General features: G+C 41.0%; 1 protein-coding gene across 1 annotated transcript; it reads left to right on the plus strand.

The window, feature by feature from the left end:
* The first annotated feature begins 706 nt into the window (after positions 1-706).
* LOC106910834 (TSC22 domain family protein 1) lies at positions 707-20409 on the plus strand. The gene is made up of 3 exons (XM_014977521.2): positions 707-3074; positions 17075-17126; positions 18770-20409. Exons 1-3 carry the CDS (start codon positions 1348-1350, stop codon positions 19031-19033), a joined length of 2043 nt encoding a protein of 680 aa, XP_014833007.2. The 5' UTR covers positions 707-1347; the 3' UTR covers positions 19034-20409.
* The last annotated feature ends 4077 nt before the right edge of the window (positions 20410-24486 follow it).

Genomic DNA, 24486 nt, shown 5'->3' on the forward strand with positions numbered 1-24486 from the left:
AGAAATAGGTTATGGGGGTTTTCCTCTGCCTCACTAACTCATAGGGCAGACACATTAAAATTATTTATCTGGAATAACCAAGCAATGGACTGATGAAGAATAGGGAAAAGAACAGTCCAAAGAGAAACTACCAAACTGTATAGTAAAAATAGTATTATAGTTTGACCTGTCTATATCACAGTTAAAAGAACAACAAAATAATCTAAAAATGTATAACAGTAAAGAATATTACAAGTCAAATCTGCTTATCAGATTTTGTGATTCACAGGCACTACAAATTTCTTGTTAAATATTTTAGTTGTAACAAGCTGACATTCCTAATTTATTATTATTAACGTGCTTACGATGTATGACATCGGCAATTATATATGTGTATGTAAATCATATATCTACTATGTCATTGCTGTTTATAATAGCATTTCTTAACTGTGGTCCCAGAAAGAAAAAATAAACACAACCCAGAGCTTCATGCCCGCTTGTAGTGTTAGGTAATTTTTTGTTAGGTAATTTGATTAGCTTTTAGGATTGAAATGGGTTGCATTTCCAGCTTGTAATTGAGGAAAATGCTTATATCATGTGGCCAAATTGTAAATTTTATCAAGTTATTTAGAGAAATAAATGCTCAAACAATGGTTTGTAATCAAAAACACGATCCAATTTCGGGACCTGAACGCTCCACACGCATGCGCATGGGCAATGTTTGCTTTCCTACCGTTGCTGCTGCTTTTAGAGCTCACCGGCAATGATACAGCAAACACGGACGGACGCTGAAAGCTTCGCTGACATGGACTCACCCAGCAATTTCTACCATTACAAAGACGGATATTGCCCAGACTCCATGTTCTGCTAACTGGAAACGGCTTGTGTAACCGACTCGGGATTATTTTTCTTTCCATTTTGACGAGACTAGTCGGCTCCCGGAGGAAGGGAATATATGCGAAGATTTTCCTGCGACACACGGCAGGCTAACAGACTCCATTCTCAAAGGACAACTAAAAATATGAAATATTATTTTGAATTTGCTTAATTGCCTAATGTATATTAGTTAAATGTTTGAATATAGGAACTAAATGGAGATACAAAGTTCAGGAGGCGCTAATGGCTGCTAGCTAGCTACCAGTCGTCGCTTTTTTATTTTAGTTGCAGCATTTAAAGACTGGTTTAATTTAAAATGATGGATCGATGCGTGTTTTGGCAGGAGGAAGTGCATATTCACCGTAGAGCTTATTTTTGAACGTGTTCCTAAAATTGTATTTTATTATAAAGGACGTAAATCATATGACTTGTCACATAAGGCTGTTTAGTATCGCCTGACAACCCCTCTACTTCACTGGCCTCACTGCAAACATGCACCATCAGGACTACACCGGGGACCCCCCGGGGACTGCCACCCGCAAAGCCGCTTTCCATTACCGGAGAGGCAGCAGCAGCGCGTCCGGATCTCCCTCCTCTTCTGTCGGAGGTAACCTCTCTGAGGAGAGCCCGAGCCCGGCGCAGGCTGGATCCTCTTCCCCGGCTCTTCAAGCGCTGGGAGCTCAGGTGAAGAAGAAGAGCGGCTTCCAGATAACCAGCGTCACCTCGGCCCAGATCAACGTCAGCGGGAACAACAGTCTGGCTGATGACACGGAGAGCTATGATGACATGGACGAGTCCCACACGGAGGACCTGTCCTCCTCTGAGATGCTGGATGTGTCCGCATCCAGGCCTGCAGACACGGGAGTCCCAGAGAGGAGCTCCTCAGATGAGACCTTGAACAGTCTCCATGGGGTGGACACTCCTGGACTGGTGTCCCCTAATGAACCTCTGCAGCTGCATCACGTGACTCAGGGGTCCTCCTTGGTGAATGGGTCTGTGCATCATCAATACTACCCACAGCAGGCCCACCATCACCAGTCTGACCTAGTGCTACCAACTCTTCCCGTTGCGCCAGTAGCCAGCTCCAGTCCAGCTATGGTCCAGAGGCCGCTGGTGTATGAAAACCCCAAACCTGCTGGAGCTTCAGCTCCTGCTACTAATATCCAAAACGTTGTGAAACCTTGTAATGTTTCTGCCGCTGGTTCTGACAACACCGCTGCAAGCGGGCAGGTGGCCCAGCCCAGCCACAGCCAGGCGGCCCCTGGCTCCCGTTTCAGGGTCGTGAAACTAGACACGAACTCGGAGCCCTTTCGCAAAGGAAGATGGACGTGCACAGAGTATTACGAAAAGGAGGTCGCTCACCCCGCTCCGCCTGAGGCAGCCAGAACCATAGACGTGGCTGTAGAGGCTGAGGCGGGAAATGCCGGGCCGAGTCCAGCTGTTCCCGCCATGCTGCAGCCATACCACCCTCCCACCCAGGACTTCACCAGTTCACAGGTGGTGACGCAGCCTACTGCCCAGAGCTATATTTCCCCCAAAGAGGTTGCCGGGACGACGTACATGCAGAAACCTGCAGCTGCGTCTCAGCCTCCTCCTGCAATATCCCAGCCATTACCCTATGCTGTGGATCCACAACCGCAGGGAGGTTATCCCACATCCCAGCTCCACACAGGAGTGATCGCACCCTCAGGAGGAGTCAGACAACCTGACTTCATCCAGCCAACCGCTCCCTTTCAGACACAAGTTCAGCCGCCGCTTCCACATGTGAATCCTGGGATCTCTGCTCCAGTTCCAGGAATCCCACTGCAGCATCCCATCAGTATCACTCCAATTCCAGGTCAGGCTGCCGCGCCGACCCCCGCGGCTTTTACTTCTCTTCAGCCTCAACCCCACCCTCTGCCAAAAACACAACTCCAGCACCCAGTGGCCCTCCAAGGCACCCCCTACAAGCCGCTGACCGCCCTGCAAGCCGACCTGCAGCCGCTGCTCACCCTCGGGGCGAACCTTGCTCATGTTCCTGGAGGAGGAAGCATGGCCAAAAACACAGAGCTGGAGAACGCCCAGAAGCTCTTGATTCAGCACCAGGGTCTGCTGGGTCTGCCCAGGCTGGGGGCAGCCGAGGGAGCCGGCGAGGGCCACATGGGCATGTCGGTGGAAGCCAGAGCTTTCATGGCTGCTGCAGGCTTCAGGAGCCAGCATGCAGAGGGAGAGGATGACAGGTGAGAGAACAGTCTTGTTTTTAATCACATGTTGGACTTATTTTACATTTAATCCAGAGTCATTTGCCTGCAGTTCTCTGTTCAGGGTCAGAGTGCTGGCCTGGTCAGACCCCCCATCTGTCGCAGCTTTCTCTCAGAGTCACAGTTTGTGTCTCTTTCAGGTTCAAACTGTTCCACCACAGGGAAATAGTGAGTCTTTGTGTTTATTTCCATATATTCCTGCAGGCTCTTAAGTAGTTATGTAGGTGAGGGAAATCTGTGAGAAGGCAGGACCGCTCTTACCGGGTTGGTTCCCTGGAGAAAAGCTGTCAGAGACGCCACAAGTTGTTTCTCTGGTTGTAAGCCTCCTGCGTCCGATCGAACTGGAGATTTATGTCTGATCTTTGCACTCTTTAGCTTTGCAAAGATAAAGCGTGCAACTGAAGGCTTAAAGTTGATTGAATGTGCTGCAGAGAGAGCATGTTTGCATCTGGACAGGCGTTTGTCCCATGTTTGTGGACATGAATCAGCCTCTATCCTGCTGCAGACAGTCTCAGACTGACTGTCCGCTTTGTTTATGGTCATGTTGTCTTACTGTTTTATTGTTTCTGTAAAAAGAGGGTGCTTCATTTCCATCCTCTTTTTACAGAAACATTTCCACCCATGCATGAACACAGTCCTGTATTTTTTTGTGTTGCGTCCACAAGCGTTAATATATTTTATTTGGATTTTTATATGAAAGAAATTAATACAAATTTGCTATGTATTTATGTTCTGCTTTGGGAAAACAAGCTCAGAACCAGTTTTTGCTGAAATTGCAGCTGCAAGTCTTTTGGGGTGTGTTTTATTAAAGCATTAAATGCAAAAAGGAGGTTGTCAAGTTACAAGGAAACTATAAAAGTAGTTTTATTGCTGTTAAAGAAAACCTTGTTCAGATTGAAAGATTTTATTTCCAGTTGCTGCTTAGCTTTCTTATTCTCTGACTTGCTTAGTCATATGACTGTAACATTATCTACCAATATTCTCACATCATATTTCCTTATAATCATACAAGCCCATTTTAGAGACTAAATTTCATCTTCTTTTCTGTGAAAAGTTGTTCCAACTCTGTGAACAAATGTGTCTGTTGGCTTCAAGTCTACAAAATGTGCACTGATTGCAGTTTTCCAGCCTATCACCTGTGTTTAAAAAGCCTGACCAATTCCAAATTCATCAGACACAATTTTCTCTATCTGAAAAGTGGATAATTGTACTGACGAAGCCCCTTTTTGCTCCCACAACAGAGCAAATGACATTTGCAGATCAGTTTTTCATATGTTGTCTCCAAAAATTAAGGAAATTGTAACTAATATATTGGTTCACACATGAATATCTTTTGTGACTTTTGTTTGTTATGCAGGAAGGTGAACTTCTATCTCAGTCTCATGCAGACTGTAGTGACTTTCCCCCCTTGTTTTTTTTCTGTTTCTCTTGCTATCAGCTTCCCTGTCTCTGCTGATGAAAACTGATATGCTGCCAGCACTGTGTGTCACAGGATGGAGTATTCAGGGGAATGTGTCAGTTTTCTTCCACAAGTGGCATTTTGCATGAGATCAACAAGTTTAGCTCTGGTCTCAAGGCATTGTACACTGATCCTTACATATACAAAGACTTTTTAAATAGGCAAGCATATTTAAAATGAGTACAACTCCAAAAATAAAGCTATAAAATAACATAGCTTTACTAACAATTTTGTTCCCCTGAGATTTGATCCATTTGTAAAATATCAATTGATTTAATGATCAATGCAAGTGACAGAAAATTATTAAATGGTGTTACTTGTGCTACATTTCAATTAAAAAATATATTGCTACTTGTTTTAGTTTAAATAACCATAAGTGGACTCACTTCTGCTACGGCACTAATAACGAAGCAAATTATTTATTTAGCGCATTTGCTGAAAATGTTTAGCACCCTTAGATTTCCTTAAACAGATTTTTCTGGGTAAAGTTTTAGTCATCAGCTGTTAAGAATTCTTCAATTAGTTATACAATTATATTCATGCTCTTATTTTGAAATGGAAGATAACTATTTAAGGAGCAGTTCCGTTTCCCCTGTCTCCTCCCACCCTACTTCATTTGAAAGAAGAAACATATAGGAACAAAGTAAAACACAAATAATAGAGAACATGTAAACATAAATGCAATATCTATGGTCATTATAGAACATGTACATTTATAATGTCAAAATTAAAAATTGATTCTAGATGGTTGTTTTCTATCAAGGCAGTTATAATTTTAATTAGCACTTTAACAATAGCTTGTGCTACACACTGTGTTGGTATAGTGCTTTAACCCGAGCATAACTTATTTTTTTTGTTAGTGGCGCCCACCACCATAGATAACATTGGACAAATATACATTAAGTACATTGAGCAATAATTATTTAAATATTTCAGTATTGTACAGGACATCTAATTAAATAATAAAATATAAAGCTCGTTAATTTAATTAAAGATGGCAGCTTATTATTTCATGAGCAGCAATACAAGAAATGTCAAATACAGTGTATTTGAGTTTCACAGGTTGTCACTGGTTAGCTTTTCTACTCCTCCATGACCACATCACAGAGCTGGTGGATATTCGACACTTTGTGCTTCTCCACTTTCCGCTTAAGGATGCCCCAAAGATGTTCTATTGGGTTTAGGTCTGGAGACATGCTTGGCCAATCCATTATCTTTACCCTCAGCCTCTTCATTAAAGCAATAGTCATCTTAGAAGTGTGTTTGGGGGCATTATCATGCTGGAACACTGCCCTGTGATCCAGTTTCCAGAGGGAGGGGATCACTCTCTGCTTCAGTATTTCACGGTACAGATTGGAGTTCATGAAATGCAACTCCCCAACACCTGCTGCACTCATGCAGCCCCAGACCATGGCATTCCCACCACAATACTTGATTGTAGGCATCACACACTTATCTTTGTACTCCTCACCTGATGGCTGCCACACATGCTTGAGACCATCTGAACCAAAAACACTCATATTGGTCTCGTCAGACCATAGGATCTGGTTCCAGGAATCCATCTCCTTTGTTGACATGTCTTCAGCAAACTGCAGGCTTTCTTGTGTGCAGACTTCAGAAGAGGCTTCCTTCTGGGGTGACAGCCATGCAGACTAAACCGATGTAGTGTGCAGCGTATGGTCTGAGAACTGACAGGCTGACCCTCCACCTCTTTAATCTCTACAGCAATGTTGACAGAACTCCTGCAGCTATCTTTCAAAGACAGCATTTGGATGTAACGCTGAGCACGTGCACTGAGCTTCTTTGGATGACCAACGCGAATAAATTTACGCTGTTAAATAAGCTGCACACAGACTACTTTTCATTGTGTTAAAGTGTCAATTTGTCCTATGTAAAGATATACTTCAATATCTTCAGAAATGTGAGGGGTGTACTCACTTTTGTGATACACTGTAATTATGATTTTCAACACAGTTTTAGATTTAGGTTGAGGATTTCAACCATTTTACATTTGTGTATTTTTATATTATTTTATTGATAATATAAATGTGTAATTGATTTATTTAAATTAAATTTCAACTATCACATATAGATATTGATTTAAATTGCATAATGGATTCAAATTTTTAAAATTGATTTCTGACATAGAAAGAGCAGTCCAGAAAAATCTCAGCGTACAGAAATGTACCTTAATTATTGATTAAGTTATTCTATTTCCATCCACATTAAATTGCAATGCAATTTAGTTCTTTCAAATTCAAAATACCTGTACTTGATATGAGAATCAGAAATGCTTCTTAAAATAATTGTTTAAAAAATGACTAATCATTGTAGAATCATTGTAGGTTATGGAATTATTTTTCAAGTGTTGAAGGGTTTAAGTGACTACAAACTTGTATTAATGTTGTGATGGTATGTAGTGGTATTAATGAGTGCTTTCAGTTGGCAGTTGTGCTTCTCTGAGCAGAAAAGCAGCGGTATCTTTTCATGTTTGGGTGTTGCTCCACGGTAGGTTTTTTTGTGCACAAGAACAATTTGAGTCGCATCTAAAGTGCTGCTTGCAAAGAAGAAATCTCATTGGTTCTTCGTACAGCTTGCTTTGTAGAAACTAGTTGGAAATCTAAATCAAAAGGCAGCATTGTGCAATTCTTCAGCTAACGCCTTTAATTGGCAGTTACCAGCGTACACTTCCATCTTGGCTTGCAATGTTTCCAGGATTATTTTAACAATGGGGTGCTTTGTTAGAAAATCAGCAGTACCACAACTTCATTGTTGGGTGTATTGCAATTTATGGGTCTTATTTACACATATGACTTCATGCTTTTGAAGCTGTAAAAGCTGCAGCTTCGGTTTTTTGGCCATCTCGATGGCCAAAAAACTCTCGTTAAAGCAGCATTTCTTCCAAAGTTTGCATGTTTTTGCTTTTTCTTTAATGAGGAATGTTGAAGTCGTTATGAATCTGGACCCAAAGATGTTGGACTCTCCACATTGTGCCTTCTGATTGTTAACTGCTAGTCGGATTTGGCTATAGTTAAATAACATTAAATAATCTCTTTCGGGGTGTGCAGAGACCCTGATCCTGCAAGTACACATGGCTCATTCTTTAGATGATGATTTATTATAAACAGACAATGGTCCTGAGGTTGTGTGGTTTCTGATTCATGATTTACGCATTGCTAACACAGACATGCCTGAATTTTTTTATTTTATTTTTGTTCTTGCTTGACTTCCATATCTGATAGCTAATTTAAAAAATAAGTGGTTCTCTTCATAAGCCAAGAGTTTAGCGCCTTAAGTTGATAATACCAACACTAAAGAGGCTAACACTTAGTGAATCCTTTTTTTATTGCCTCTCATGTTCTTGTCATCTCACAGCAATGAGTCAGGTTGTTGAGTAATCATAAACAGATTTGACACTTATTCTGCTTGACACAAACTCTACGACCTCTTCAGCTATCAGTCTAATGGGGAAACATCCCCACTAGATGGCAGCAGGAGCTCATGAATCTTCTGCTTTGAAGTCACTGACCTTATACAAGCCCTGTGGCAAAGTAGAAATGTCCTCCTTATACGCAATCTGTGAATGACAAAGCAGGAAGGGAATGAAACGACCTCCATGAGGAAGACGAAGTCGCTCATGGAGGACAGAGAGAATGGCTGGAAGAGCCATTCTCTCTGTGGCTCTTCCAGCCACAGCCCAACCTCAACAGCTTCTGGCAGCAAAGGACGCTTTGAGTGAAGCCGACAGCCAAATAGCCATGCATCACGTTCGCTTGCCTTGTGCTCTCGCGCAGAGATGTGTATTCTTGCAGTTTCACAGTCGCGTGCCTGGAGTTTAATCTCCAATCAAACCAAAAGATTTGGCACTGTATTTATCTGTATGGACCAGATTTGCTGCATTAGTGAGTCCATTACATCTTAAAGAATATTTTTTTCATTTAATTGTCTTTTCTTAACATATTTTGAGAAATGAATTTCCCTCTTTATTCATTTTGGAGCAGATATGAGGAATTCTGATGTTTTCTGTGGCAACAAAACACCACAGCATTTTGTTGACGCTCTTCTGTATAACATCCAAATAATTCTCTCTTTGAAATTGCTTTTTGATAATTGAAATATTCTTGTTATATAATGAAAGTAAGCTGAGTTATCATCACAAAGTATCTAGATCTTAAATTGAAATAAAAAGGGTTTTTCAAAACACTGTACAAAAACACCCCCCAAAAACTGTGAAAGCCAAGTTTTTATTGTTTTGTCGCTGTAATTTCCAAACTGGTAAAATACTCTTCAGTTGTTTTACTGGGGAGACTCTACGACTTTAATGAGGAATGTTGTAGAAACTTTACTACTTTAGTCCTGTGACCTATAGTGTCAATCACATGTGTGACTTTTGGACTTACACCTTCAACAGGCCAAATTAAGCAAAGCTGCGCCTTTATTTCTCAAATACTGCAATGATTAGGGACAACACCCTCCTGTGAACACCTAGCATACTCAAATATTTGAGATTAGAGATAAAAATCTTTCAGTGACTAGTGATTAGATTTTGATTAATTTTAAGGTTATGATTTGATTCAGAAACCATTTTTTCTATTGAAACAATCTAAAAGTGCAACTTAAACGCATTTAAAATTTTTTTTTTTTTTTGCATTTTGAATCAATTTAGAATTTCCAGGATTAAAAATATTGATTTCTTAAAAAATCTGGGGTTTTTTTCGCCACCTCTACTTGAGATCCCCTGTAAAAATGCTTCTAGTTGCCTATTTTAATACAGTAGACCCTGCTTCTCCGTGGTTCAGTATTTGCAGAGTTTCTGCGGAATATGACTCCTAAGTTATTTACAAAATATCTGCCAATCGCATATTTTTTAACTTTTTTTTCTGGCAAGTATATCCAAAATATTTGAAAGAAGCCACAGCTTGAGAAGCAGCCAAGTAAATGGCATCAGGGCCATTTATTTTTGATTTGTGTAACCCCTAAGAGCATAGATAAGGAAACTGTAGATGTTAGCTTTTGCAGTAGTGCTAAGACAGTTTCCACTGATGTATATTTTGTGTTTGAACTATTACAATAGGCAGCTATGGGTATTAAGAGGATGTCTAAAGTATCAGAGTAACAGAATTTAGCTTTTCTTGGGTATCTGTGGTTTTGAATAGGGTCCACCAAATATACCTTAAAATGCACAATGGAAACGGTCTTAGTTAGCACTACGTACTGGTAGTGCTAACTAAGACCAAGTTGGGAAGGAAAAAGAAAGGAAAAGAAAAGCCAGCTAATTGCACATCAAGTTGCATTGCATCAAGGTATTTCAGATTCCCAAGCTGCACTTTTTTTTGTTTGTTTTTGCATTTCAAATATTTTAAATATTCTAAATTTTAGTTTCCAGCCCATAACTTTCCAAGAAAAGCTGCATGTCTGTTTTGCAAGCAATCTAAATCAACACGATCAGAAGGATGGGGCCACTGCGCCATTTTTGAACTTTTATTAGAGTCTTTAAACTTGCAGAAGCCACATAATGGAAAATTTTCCAGTTGTGAAACCATAGCTTCTTAAGGCTGTTGTTTAAAAGGCTGTTGTACAGTTTGCCCTGCCAGGAATAATGTGGATATCTGGAAAAGTAACTGAAGCTGGATGTGAGAGTCAGATCACCACATGAAGCGGCACGCTGCAGAGAGCCTCAAGCAAAGTTTCTCTACCTCCGCTGTGAATATGTTCACTGTTTAGACTGGCAGCTTTTCTGGCTCCGTTTTTATTGAAACCCCCTGGAAGCTTCATGTGACTGCAAGTGACGTCTCGTGTTATCAGGCTGTTTTGTAATACTTGCTTGTAAAATATTCATTTATAAGCATGAGCAAATTTAGGCTCTAATGTTTTTAAATGTCAAGTATAAATTGGGTTTGAAGGTTAGCTGGGTATTCTGTGGGGTTTAGTTCCAACTGTTTCTCCATGCGGTATGACATTCTGGAAGATCTGTATGAACGCTGGAAGGTAATACATGATCTGTCAGGAAAGTGAGGTAGGTTTAATATTTGGAGCTGCGTCGATCTGCGTCTTCTCCTTTCATGGTTCATATGGTCCAGAAGCTGGTTATGTAAGGCATTGCGTGGCATGGCGGAGCGTTTTACTCACGCTCCAAAGAGCTTCGATTCTCAAGGTCTGTGATGATATGAGACCTGGCTGAGTTTTAGGGCATTCCTTCCTCTTTGTTTTGTCTGTGTCTGAGCAAAAATCAAGGGGAATTATCCTCAACCACAGGCAGGTATAAAGCTGTCTAACCCGGGGTCGGCTCTCTGCCTCTCTCTGGAACCAGAGCCTGAAAATAGTCAAATAATTACACCTCCGGAAACATAGAATTTTGAATCTTCTACTTCCCAAATTCAGACAGTAAAAGCATCCTGTGTGTGTAATCGCCGTTGATTCCCTGCCAAAGTTAGAGGCCTAAACCAGATTATTCCAGCCTACACCCATACGCACACATTAAATGATGCAAAAAGCACACAAACAGGATGCACAAGCCCATGCCTCCTGACTGCTAAAGAAGAAGTGATGTGGAGGGAAACCAGCGTATCACATCACAGCGTGCAAACTAATGGAAAGAAATAAAGGATGTGAGCAAAATGAAACAGAATATGCATTTATGGGAAAAAAAACAGTCTTGGAGGTTTTCTGTAAACATTGGCGCCTACTTCTCAGTCTTCCCTCCTTGTTTTAAAAGGAAACATATTTTTAACTCCATTTTGTTTTCCCTTTTTTCTTCACTCCACCATTATCTCGATCCTAAATACTGCTTTACCTCCATCCTTATGTAAGCCCAGCTGGGTGTAGCAGAAAAGTTCTCCATCACATTGTTTCTCTACACACTTTTTGTAGGGCTTCCTGAGTGTTAAAAAGCAATACACTGAACAAAAAAACTACTAATGCAGATTTTAAATGATTGCAGTGTTTAATTTTAGAACTATAATTAAAAGCTTTCATAATATTTGTTCAGGCTTTTTAGCTCCGAGCAATTATTAGGAGTCTGTGTGTGTTCTGTAAGTTTCCAGAAGACTGCCTATCCTTTAATTGAAATCCACGAATACATCGCCTCTAAAACTGTCATAACAAGCTATTTTAAAAGTTCAAACACCAAATATACATTAATAAACGCACTCAAAATTGTCCTAGCTCTGCCACAGAAGCTACCATCCACAGTCTTCCATATCTTTGCTTTTGGGGCCACAACCAATCAGTGCCCAGGACAATGAAAAGTGTTCTTGAATTGGCTACTTTTTAAATGCCAAATATCAAGTAGAATTGTGCAAAGGTGTTTCAGCTTCCCAAATATGTTAGATACGCACTGCAAAAAAATTTTTTGAACAGGCAAATTTTCCCCAAATTTTTTAGATACGCTCCATTGAAAAATCTGCAAACACTGATCCACTGTAGATTGGAAGTCTAATCTCTTGATTAGCCATCCAGTCTTCTGCTGAAGCCGACTCTTGGTCAGTTCACAAATTTGACAAAACGTCTCCAACATGACAGTGAATTGATATTTGATGGAAGAACCAAAACAGAAATTGAAGTTGTGAGATAACCGGTACTCACCGAAGTCTAGCCTGAGTGACGGCTGACATCCCTGTTTATACAACAGCTTCTGATGTTTGCTTCCTCTAATTTATTTTCTAAACATTGCTATGATACCAAAACTGACTAACTTTGGGCCTTCGAATCATGGCCACTCAAGCAGAAAATAGATTTTGGTTGGTAGTCATAAATTGGCTTTAAATTGTTTTTAAATTAAAAGTCAATTTTAAATGCTTGGCTCTGTTTTTTCTTCCTGTTATTTTAAGCAATGCAAGAAATGTCCAGGAACAATGTTGCTATTAAAGTTTATGCTAGGAAACCAAGGTTTTTGTCTTTTAAAATGTAAAAATGTTAACTTCATGATTTTGTTTACCCTACCTCCCAAAAAAACTCCTAAAATGGTGGAAAATCATCTATTTGCCACCATTTGTTATCTTACAGAGTCCAGTGTTCTTATGCAATATGCTGTAATAATTTGCTCATGTAATATATGGGTCACTGCCCGAACAAGTGTGCCACATGTGAAGTTATGACACAGCTTTGCGTCATCATTGACCAAACCATCTCTGTTCAACGATTGGCTGAAGGGAAACAGAGTGAAGGCTTCCCCTCCTTTTTTACCTTAATGAGCATGTGCAAACTGATCCCAGACTTGCGAGTACAATGTGTACAGACATGTTGGTTTCAGCAAGGTTGACTAAATACGACCTGTCAGTAACATTCAATATGAACACTTGGAGCCCTTGTTGTGGGCGTTTACAATGACCACCCAGCAAAAGACCTACGGAACTCCTGCTGGGGAGTCTATGAATCTGTTGGAGGTCTTTTAGTGTGTGGAGGATGCTGGGAACATTAAAGTTTGTTTCCTGCTGCTAATCTGTGGGTGGAGGCGTTCTTCTGAGGCAGCCAGCGGGCTTATGGGTGACGTAGTCAACAGTGGAACATCCTATTGGACGGATCCGTCTAATCTTTGCTGACAGTTTATGTAACAGCAGAAAAAAAGCTGACATCACTGCCTAGGTCTCCTCTCTGCTCACCCAATCATCTTACAGACTATATATGTCCAGACTCACACAAACATGAGCTCCCCCTGTACACACACACCCGCACTTACTCCTCCTTCTCCCTTCCTCATCCATCCTGGGTTCTATTGTTGCTCAGGCTCCCCAATGTGAAGCTCCTTCAGCTTTCAGTGGGAGCCAGGGTCGAGGGGCCGAAGGGGGCAGAGGTGGTACTGCGGTCTGTTTTGGTGGTGTGTAGGTGTTGGTCGGGGGGGTGCTTTGGTCCTGCGTTGTGATTTCGTAAGCATCAATGAGAGAGAAGGGGCTGACGGTGGCAGCAGGAGCAGCAGCACGGGGCCAGGACGCCCAGGCCCTTAAGCTGCTCTTCTGGGAGCTTGAGAAGCATCTGAAGAGGTAACCATGGCTGTTTTCATTACAGTCCTGGAATCTAAGCAGAAACATTTGTATTAAAGTTCCCTGCAGCCTTTTGATGCAGCGCCCGCCTGCGTCTGCAACAAGAGATACACATCCATCTGCTCTGCATGATCCAGCCCTTGAGGGCTGCCTTCCAGCACACTCTGTTCTTGTTTCTGCACATGTTCCACATGTTTTCTTTGAGTGTGTGAAGGTTCAGTTGCTCTTTAGGTTCAGTTGCAGCAGTTAATCACAACTGTCAAAGATAAGAATTGAGTTCCGCAAATGAGTCATTTATCTCTAAGCACACTCTCCAAAGTCCCAGACTTCATGTACATGTTAACATGAACCACATATTCCTACATATTCTTTTTATTCCGTATTTTATTTCCGTCCACAGTAGAATAAAATATAACTGCTTCTTTTAGAGGAATGCAGCAGACATTTTTAGTTCCTTTGGACATCGCAAACCCTGTTGGAGGTTAGCTAAATAAATCTTATATCTCAACAGGAAACATCAAATCATTCCTTATTTTCAACCAATCTCTATGGAAGTGCAGTAGTTTCAAAAAGTATTCACTTCTTTAGATTTTGTCATATTAAAACCACAAACTTTAGTTGACTTTTATTGGAATTTTGAGAAAACCACATGGTTATTCCACCAAAAATTGATTTCCACCAAACGTTTTCCATAGTTAAAACATTAGTATTGTTGTTTCTAAATTAATGTGAATTTGTTTTCTTTGCATTATTTGAGGTCTGAAAGCACTGCATCTTTTTCGTTATTTTGACCATTTCTCATTTTCTACAAATAACACATTTTTGCTTAGAATATCAGAGACATGTTGTCAGTAGTTAATAGAATAAAAGAACAATGTTCATTTTACTCAGAGACATACTTATAAAGGGTAAAATCTAAGAACTGTTAATTTTGCAGTGGTCTCTTAATTTTTTCCAGAGTTGTATAGTGACTATTGTTAACTGTGATGTTACTCGTCAGTCAGTCCTCTCCCACTGCAGAGCAAAAGGAGACAGTGGCTTATGAGGCAGATAAGATCGGTTTCTCATGTAAGTATTGGCCGATCGCCCATAATTAAGGAAATCAAGTTGATTTATTGGTTGGCTGATATGCTGTTTTCTCTGTTCTGCAACTGATTGTATTTTGAAGTAACAGAGTAAAACAAGAAGGATTTTAATATGTCACTTTTTTCTTCCACTTCACGATCGTGGCTGCTTAGTTGTGTTCTATAATATAAAGTCCTCCTAAAAAATCACATTGAGGTTTATGAAAAGTAATGCCCTGTAGCTTTAGACTGATTTTATGAAACTCAACAAAAATGACTCTGCTTGGATTTTTCTTGCAGTATAAATGTGCACAGCATGCAAAGACCAAGGAGTATGAATGTATGTTTGGGATGTAGCCCTTCTATATCTGGCTGGTTTTTGTAGCTGTGTTGTGGTAAAGTAACCAACAGACAGTCTTCAAAGGTTTGGCAGAGGCCTGAATGGTTACGGACAGATTTAACTCAATAAGGTGCTTGAATCAGGAGCAGGTGGTTGAAGTGAGCTCAGATGTGAATCAAAGTTTACAAAATGCATGAATGACCAGTTGCTAGATGCCCACTCTGACTGAATGTTGACATGCGTTTGTGGTGAGGGGTGAAAAAAGGTGCAGGACGGTTTCAGTTTGACTGTTTATTTCAACTCCAGCTGTGCACACAAAATGTGCTTCCTCTTCTTTGTGTGCTGTTTGACTAGTTTCCATAGGAACGCCAACAAACCACACCTTAATGTGGTCAAGCTGTCGACTCTTAATTCAGAGGCATTCATCTGACATGTCTATTGTTTTCAATCTCTTCAAATGATAAATATTTTGAGACTTTGGTCCACTAAGCAGCAGTCCAGTTCAGGTTCTTAGTCCATGTGTGGGACTCCATCCACTCATTGAGAAACTCCCCCACCTCCTTAAAGGGATTTAGCTTGACAAGCCTCCGAAAGCTGCAGTTATCTCTTTTGCTGATGCATTGTTTCCTACCACACAAAAGTGTGGTAGGAAACACACTCAACTTTTTTCTCAAATTCCAATAAATGAATTGAATGTTATTATATTCTTCTGCCAATACTCGAGACACCACTTATAACTCATAACTGCCTATTTTAATAGTTCAAACAATAAATTACCTTAGTTTGCACTGTAGAAACCATCTTTACTCTATTATAGAACCTCGCTTCTGGTTTCCTTATCTCTGCTCTAAGAGATATAGCAAATAAAAAATAAATTTGCTCCAGGATTGGCTCCTTTGCAAATGCCAGCTGGTAGTGTCATGTAGCTTTGCTCCCATGTATTTCACCTTAAAAAGATGTATTTTAGATATGATCAGACAAATCAGTGAATACTGAATCACAAATAGGTAATAGGCAAATTTTGCAGTATTTTTCCTGCTAGTGTCATATTGAAACCCTGAGCACTATACAGAAATCTGTCTTAATATCATGCCATTTGATTTATTCTTTTAAAAGAGAATTTAGAGTCTGCTTAACGGAGTCCAGAAGACAAAAATATATAGAAACTCTGTTAAGTAGATGAAAGTCTGTTTAATCCCAGCTCTTTGTTGTTAAAACTTACTGCCAGCAGGGGGAGACATCGCTACACCTGCCAACGTTGTAGTGCTGAACAAACGTTTTTGTATTTGGGGATAAAACCGGTAGACAAGACTGAGAGTAGAGCAAAGCGGGTGCATCTATATGAAGGAGACATCATGTGTCCAGTTTTTGTTTTAGTGATCCAGCAGCTTGTTTTTCTCGGTAAAGCAGGTGTAGAGATGGCACATGTATTATTACAATGAGCAACTTCTTCCACAGTCCGACACGGGGGAGTGTCTCTGTTGCATATATACATTATGTTAATGAGCTCCCCCTCTCAGCCAATGACGAAGCTGCATGCGCTGTTTTGCCGCATGAATTACCCGGAGAGGGAGCCGAGCTATGAGCAGCAGCAACCCGTCGCTTCAGTCTTTTGTGTACTCTGTCCCGGCTGCAGCTGAGCCAGCCGCCCCAGAGGTGTGACGCTGGGGGGCTGAAATAATGCGCTTTTTTTCTACTTTTCTACCGCTGGTCTCCCGGTTCTTCCAGCCGCTCTTCCACCTCCGGGCCTTTTAAATGGGTGGGATAGCATGAATCCCCAATGCTACACGGTGGCGATGGACCTTGGTGTTTGTCAGCTGAGGAATTTCTCTATCTCGTTTCTGTCCTCTGTGCTTGGAAAGGAAAGTGCTACAGTCACAGTTGATAATAGGTAACGTCTGCCATATTGACTATGCTGCATTAATATACTTGTTGTGGATCAGATTTCTGAAATGAATTACTTCTTTTTTCCCAACCCCACTGAAATAAACAGGCTTCAACATTCACTCATAGAAACAGATTTTATTTGAAAAAGTAGCAGCCAATCAGGACTCTGCTTGCTAAGATCAGACTCCTTTCTTCCCGCAGTGCTCAGCCTCTGTTACATCATTCTCTTTTGCTCTCTGTTTCTCTCGCAGCTCTTCAGGGGCAAGTGTGGTGGCCATCGACAACAAGATCGAGCAGGCTATGGTAAGCTGGCGGCTCTGTCTGCACGAGTCTTATGTAACCCCTTCAGTGATGCAGAGATGCTGCCACTGGATTCTGTCCTGTTTACGGTTCAGTGTGCTGGTTTTCTTTTGGGAGGCTTCAGTGCTTTTAATTTTTTCAGCTTGTTTCTGCACCTGCTTGTTTGGACTTTTCCTGGTTTGGAGCTCAGTGTGGGCCAGGCTGGAGGCTCCCTCCTGTTTCTCACGCACAGCCCTACTCTCCTCCAGTGTTGCCAGGCAAGCCAGCCTCCCCTCCATGCTGTATAAATAGCTCGGCAGCCAGTTGGCTCCTCCCATCCCGATGGAAGGAACATTTTGTTCCGTGGCTGAGGAGGAGGCAGGAGGGGTGGGGTTCACAGAGGAGGGGATGCTGAGATTATCCAACAAATCCTGCTGTTACCATCATGACAATAACCAGGAACGCTGTTTTTGTTAATCTTCATAAAACACATTGATATCATAGTTAGTTCTGTGATGTGCAGGAACTAAATAAGGTAAATTATGATGATCAAATGATGCAAGCAGTCAGTAAATCTCCTTTATTTCGATTTTAAAACTTAACATATTATTCATACCGCTTATACTTCTTCACATTTTTATCCCATTTTAACTAAAAGGGACAGAATTGTCAAGTAGGAGAAAAACCCATCCTAATTTTCAAATTTTTTAAACCAAATAGAATTCTGAAAAGTGCAGTGTGCGTGTGTTTTAAAGTTGTAGTTGGAGAAAAAAATCTGATTCTTAAAGAATCAGGACTTTAACCCCTTAGAGGTTATCTCCAAAAATATTTACATGTTATCTAATGGGTCACTGCTGTCCTCATGACAGTTAAGGGGTTTTGACCAGACCGCTCTAACCTATGAATATGCTTAATGATCTAAGCCAGAAATTTTCTGCATGGGGATGGTGAGATTTCTGATTAATAATGAAATATTTAGGCGTGCACTGATTAATCAAACCCAATTTCCTTAATTTTGGGAGATCAGGGATCAGCCGATACTTGCATGTGAATCCATCTATGTTATCTACCTCTGCAAATGTCTAAAAATTAAAATGTCATCCATTTATCTGCTGTGAGAGGTGTGACCAAAAGAACGGCCCAACAGGTCATGTCTGCACGTTTGCAGTTAGCAATAGTCAACCTGCTGTTGCCAATTTAGTAACTTCCTTTCTATATTTGGCAAAATCTCACACAAAAAAATCAGTGTAGGCCAAAATCAGAATTGGCAGTTCAGGATTTTTAAAGACTGGCCAGAAACTGCAATCGGTGCACCCTGAGAAATCCTTTTATAAAATTCAATGTTACGTTTTGAAATACACATCAACATGAATCCAACTTATAGCAAATGGCTAAAATGAGGCATAAAATAATATATTTCAATCAGAAATGCCACAAGAGAGATTCTGTTAAAAGTTCAGCATTTTAAGTAGAATAATACAAATTGTTCATGGCAGGGGCTTTTATGTGAAATAATGAGGCTGTATTATTTGTATGAAATGCTGAGTAATAAAGCATAGTTTATGTAAAAGTGTCTGATTTCTGAGCCACACCTGCATGCCACTTTGTGTTTATTTCATAAACTCCTGTTACAGTTTCTGACTGAAGCATGTTTGCATCTCTGTCAGGACTTGGTGAAGAGCCACTTGATGTACGCTGTCCGCGAGGAGGTGGAGGTGCTGAAGGAGCAGATCAAAGAGCTGATGGAGCGCAACACGCAGCTGGAGCAGGAGAACAACCTGCTGAAGACGCTGGCCAGCCCCGAGCAGATGGCTCAGTTCCAGGCCCAGGTCCAGACAGGCGGATCCCCAACCGGTGCTGCCCAGGCTCTGCCCCCATCCGGACCCACGCAGGTCCTCTCCTCCGCACAGAACTCCGGCACATCAGGATAACACAGAATACCCACACTGGAAAAAAAAAAAAACACCCCCACCTCTCCCAGGATGAAGGACAGGGGTGATGGAAGACAGAAGCTGAGGAGGAGGAGAAGGAAAGCTGACTTACTGTGAATGGACATTAGCATTAAAAGACTGACCCTGAGGTCATTTGGAGGCTTCACCTGAAAACTCTTTTGTTGCACATTTAATTTAACTGAAAAGCTCTAGAGTTGCACCAGAGTGAGTGAGTGTGTCTGTGTGTGTGTGTCCCCTCTTCATCTTTTACTGCCTGCTTCAGACAATCGTCTTTGTTGTCCCGGTGATAAACGAGGGGAGAACACAGCGTGCCATTGTGGATGTGAACATCAGCCACCCAACCTGAACCATCTCAGACAACCTGGAGGACTGCTAATGGAGGAACATGGAATCAGGATGCTTTTATTTTAACATGGACAGATTATAAAGATGTGCTTTTTCTTTGTGTTTTTTGCTCTTGTTGATGTAATTATTGTTAAAACAAATAACCGAAAAGGTGAATAAATAGGACAAGACTGTTCGTAGGTAACTTTGTACAGACTAAATATTTCCAGTTCAACTCTGCCAAGTGCCTGGTTTCTAACCATAGATACATATATAGAGGCTTTTCTATGTTTCATGTTTGTGTAAATATATATATCTATCTATGGTTTCACCAGGTTTTAAACTACCTGTGATGTCTGAACTCAGGGTGGGACTATAAGAGGATTTTTTTTAACCTCCACACTAAGATGCTGTCTCTCCTGTAGTGACAAGTGAACTCTCCTCTCTGCTGTTGCATCAAACTCACTTGTTCAAATGATCTGGACTCACCACTTGATTTGGAGACATGTGTAGTTGTTTTTTTTTGTTTGTTTGTTTTTTTTACTTTAAATAATTTTTTTCCGTCTTTTTGTACAGCCAAGTGTGTAAGTTGCTCATAGTGCGACTGGAGCGCTGAACACAATAATGTGACACTAGTCATGAGGAAAGGAAAAAATGCGTTGGCAGAATTATGTCCATGTGTTGTGCATGTTCCTTTAAGCCCATCACAAATGTGACAATTCAATTGCACTAGACAGTTGCACCTCAAATAAAAAAAAGTATAAAAAATGGACTGTTTGCTCTTTTTAAACTGAAAAGGTTTTACTTTATTTTTACCAAGGTATTTTATGTATTTTATTTTATTTCAATCTTCAGAACCGCTGTAATACAGACTGCTAGAGGAGATTCTTGCTGCCTGTAATCATCAGCATCTTCATCAACAATTCTGAAGAAATTGTTGATGAATATATTTCAATCAGAAATGCCACAAGAGAGATTCTTTTTATTTTGTTTTCAAAATAAAAACAGGTTTTTATTTTGAATGAAACAAATTTAATATTCATTTTAAAATCTATAATTTCAAAATTATGAATTTTGAAATTATTGATAGATGAAGAGATTTTTGCACATGAAAATAATCTGCAAATAGGCAAATTAGTTCCACTATACTTCAATAAACTAGAGTGATTAGTGCTGCTACCAGCTGCCAAAAATTACTTTGCATTGCTGTACCTGAATCTTACAATTAAACAACAGGTTTGATCCTTGAACACATGATTTATTTAGTCACATTCTATGTAACTAAATATGTTTTTTCCAGGACAGATAAGAAAACAGAGTTCTTCATTGAATTCAGTGTGGCATGTCAGATGCTGTGATGACACCAGAGCAGCAGATATTCTATTTCAAGGCAAATTATAACCTGAATGTACAGCAGCTGGGATAATTTTAGAAACTCTTCTAGGTCAAACGTATCTTCCTGCTTGGCTATGATGAGGTCATTGCAACTCATTTTAAGGAGTCCAAATGCTTTAACCATTGGGATGTCATTTGCTTCCTGTGATTTCTTTGCCCTACCTCTACTCTGAACTCCTCCCATGGGCCAGCCCTGATCCTGGATCCTGACCCGACGGCGGCTGGCTGGGTGGCCTGAGGGAGGATCAAATGCTGCTCTTGCTCCCATGTCCAGATGGCACTTTCACAAATGTAATTTCATTGACAAAAGGTGCTTTCCTCCCTCAAGCGGGCTGGTTTGGGGACAGGATGTTCTGAGAAGCAGCGGGATCATGCATGGATTAACTGGATCTATTTGTGTCGTTGGCAACGTTTGGAGGCAGCGCCGTGATATCTACATTGAGCAGAGATATCAATCTGCACTTTGGAAGTTAAACAAATTCTGCTCCATTGTGTATGCCAGACATGTAAAGACCAAGATGCCCCAAAACTGACCCTAAAAATCCTCTTTACAGCCGCATGAGGGGACCTCCCATCATGTTGTTGATGTATTCCTTATTGCTGAGAAAGCAGGCAACCTGCTGGTTAAATCCTGAATTTCCAGACTGTCAATAAGCAGGCGTCCACCAACTGTGGGAGGTTCCACATGGGGATTAGCTCATCCAGTGTCTAAGCCTGGAGGAGGCACTTTGTGTTTAAACACGAGAGTCTCCAGGAGGCAAAAATTCCAAATTTACAAACCCTTAAAACCAGATTTTGTGATGGGAATCAAGGAAGCAGACGAAGACCTTAAAGCACCACATAATACTTATAACCAGAACATGTAAATCTGAGCTTCAGCCTTTTTGGCCTTGCAGTTTAATTTAATGTCCAATTCCAATAAAAGAACCTCTTTAATATCTTCTGCACCAATCTGATCAAATTATTCACCAAAGAAGTCTTGTTTCCTGCTCCAAATACACATGCAGTCAATAAGGATTCCCTCCCCTGTCACCAAGTCAGTCACCACCACCTCTGCAGAGTGAGTCACCTGACGCTACACCAGAGGCCAACATGAGGAACTCTGTGTGAGAGTGTGGACATTCCTGAAGTAGGTCTGCTGCCACTGTTACCCACACAGAGCCGTCGCTCTGTGGGGGTCATGTGGGGGTTTGTTTGGGGAAAACAGCAGTGGGGCGGTCCAATGGGTTAGTCTGAAACTAAAAGTAACTCCAGAATGTTCTCAAGCTTTCAAATGCCATGAACATTACATTATTTACCATGCTACTGTTTTACACATCCAAAAAGTATACGAGAAATCAACTAGTAGAGTTCTGAAAATTTATTTCATAGGCAGCCGTTCACACCTCCCTCCAACTCATCCACTTCTTTTGCGCAATGAGGCGACAGTCCCTTGACCTCCTCCAACCAAACAACCCGCAAAGTTCATGCATATGAAATTTCAAGCTCGTAGATGTAGACATGTGACATAAGAAAGCTGAAAACTTTTCGACTTTAGTCGATTTTGCTGCTATCACGTCTCATGTGTTGTGTTCACCAAGGATGGCAGAAAACTTTTTGCCTTTTGCAGTCATTTGTCGGTATCTGTGTGTCGAGCCCTTCACTCTGAAAGAAAACTCCTCATGCACCAACCACTCCTCCCTCCACAGACCCCGACCTTCCACTTTAGATCTCTGAAGGATTCGGCATATGTCGAAGAGTTCATGAACTCCCAATATCTCACTTTATTTTCCATATTACTGGAAGCCAAAAAGAAAAAAAAAAAAAAAGATGGTGGGACGTTCACTTCCCTCAAACCAAGCAAGGGAAGTTCAACGATTTGTACATCCTCACAGCCTCAGACTACTGCTCTTCAAAACTATCCATCCCATCCTGCTCTGTGGCTGAAAAAAATGGCTACTGGAAGTTGAGTACCGTATTTTCCGCACTATAAGACGCACCTAAAAACCTTCAATTTCCTCAAAAGCCGACAGTGCGCCTTATAATTCGGTGCGCCTTATATATGGACCAATATTGAGCCACAACAGGTCCAGCAACGGACCTTACCACAGGGGCCGCGTTTCATTGGCTAATGCCCATTTTAGGTCACAGTGCAGCTACCACGTGCGTGACCGTCTCACAAACACAAGCTACAGTAGTAAACATATGCTAATGTACATTGTGGACCATCAAAACCATGAATGCCGACTTACCCAGCCTTGCAAGAACAATAGGCATCAGTGATCTTGTCCACAGCTATATTTATGCTGAGGGTGTGAGGATCTGCTGTTTTCCTCATCTATCGGTAGCTTTTAGCTGTGACGCGCACAATGTTGGAGGCATCCAGTGGCTCAAACACCTTGATGTCGTCCAAAAAAGATGACATGAACTTGTTGGTTCCCCTGTCCATTGTCGTGGCTGATATGTTGTGAAAATCCGGCAGAAATGCTACGCTAATTAACTCAGATCGAAATGAAAGACGTCATGTTTACACAGACATGCAGTAGGCTGCTTACGTAGTTGGTCCACTACGGTAAGCAGCCGCCAACTTCTTTTTCCCCGTAGAAGAAGTAGTGCGCGGTGCATGCTGGGATAGTTGTCAGAACACTGGTTTGTTAATAAAGTTTGATAATACATTTAAAGGGGGGGAGGGGCAGGGGAAGAGAGACAGAGACTGCAGCGGCAGCGTGTCGGTTGGTCTGTGTTACCCAGAAAGCAGTTGGGCATAATATCGCAACACCAACACCGTGAGTGAAACAACGACTGCGCCAGCCTACTATATAAAGTACTCGGGGACCATTTCTTTATTAATGTGGATGTGTAATAATAGAGTATGAAGCGTCTATTCTATGCGCCTTATAATGCGGTGCGCCTAATGTATGAAAAAAGTCCTAAAATAGGCCATTCATTGAAGGTGCGCCTTATAATCCGGTGCGCCTTATAGTGCGGAAAATACGGTAATAAAAATTCTGATCAATCACACAATAGTTTAGGGCGAAAGGTCAAAGGTGGGGTTGTGACAAGAATTAGGCTAAGAACATTGCATACTTTTTGTCACGCAACTGTGACAATGAAAACTGATTTCAGCACTTTAGCCCGACCACAAAGAACCGGTCAGGGAGATGTGACCTGGATCTTTCAGAGCCAGAAGACCAAGCTCCGGTCTGAGAACTGGGCCTGACCAACTTGCCCCCATCTTCACTCAGATCTTCAACAAGCCCTGGAACTCTGAGCTTCCCTCAAATCCCTTGCTTATGAAAAAGTTGTTGCTGATTCTGATTGTCAAGTCAGATAGGAAATATCATGACGGTTGTTCAGTTGTCAAAGCAGGTACATAATGGTTATTAAGGATGAAAGTGGCTTTTTGACATCCCTCTTGTGGTTTGTGAAAAAAGCAAGGTGGATAGAAGTCTGCCTCTGTTATGGTGGACAGGCCTGCATCGACTGACTTGCATAATGGAAGACGTAGTTATGATGTTTGATTTGTGCCACAGGATTTAATCCTAAACAGTTATTGACAACAAGCTCTAAATATTGTTTTATGTATTTTTTTATTTATTTATTTCTTTATTTTAGAATTTTAGAGTTTTCTTTCCCACTTTTATGTGATTTAAATGATAGTTGATGCTCTTTTTTTGTTTTTTTTACAATTTTTTTGTTTGTTTTAGCCACATGCTTTCATTTTCCCCTTGGGT

Source organism: Poecilia mexicana, unplaced genomic scaffold, assembly GCF_051168715.1.
Source record: "Poecilia mexicana isolate PSO_F unplaced genomic scaffold, ASM5116871v1 scaffold_2, whole genome shotgun sequence".
Lineage (NCBI taxonomy): Eukaryota > Metazoa > Chordata > Actinopteri > Cyprinodontiformes > Poeciliidae > Poecilia > Poecilia mexicana.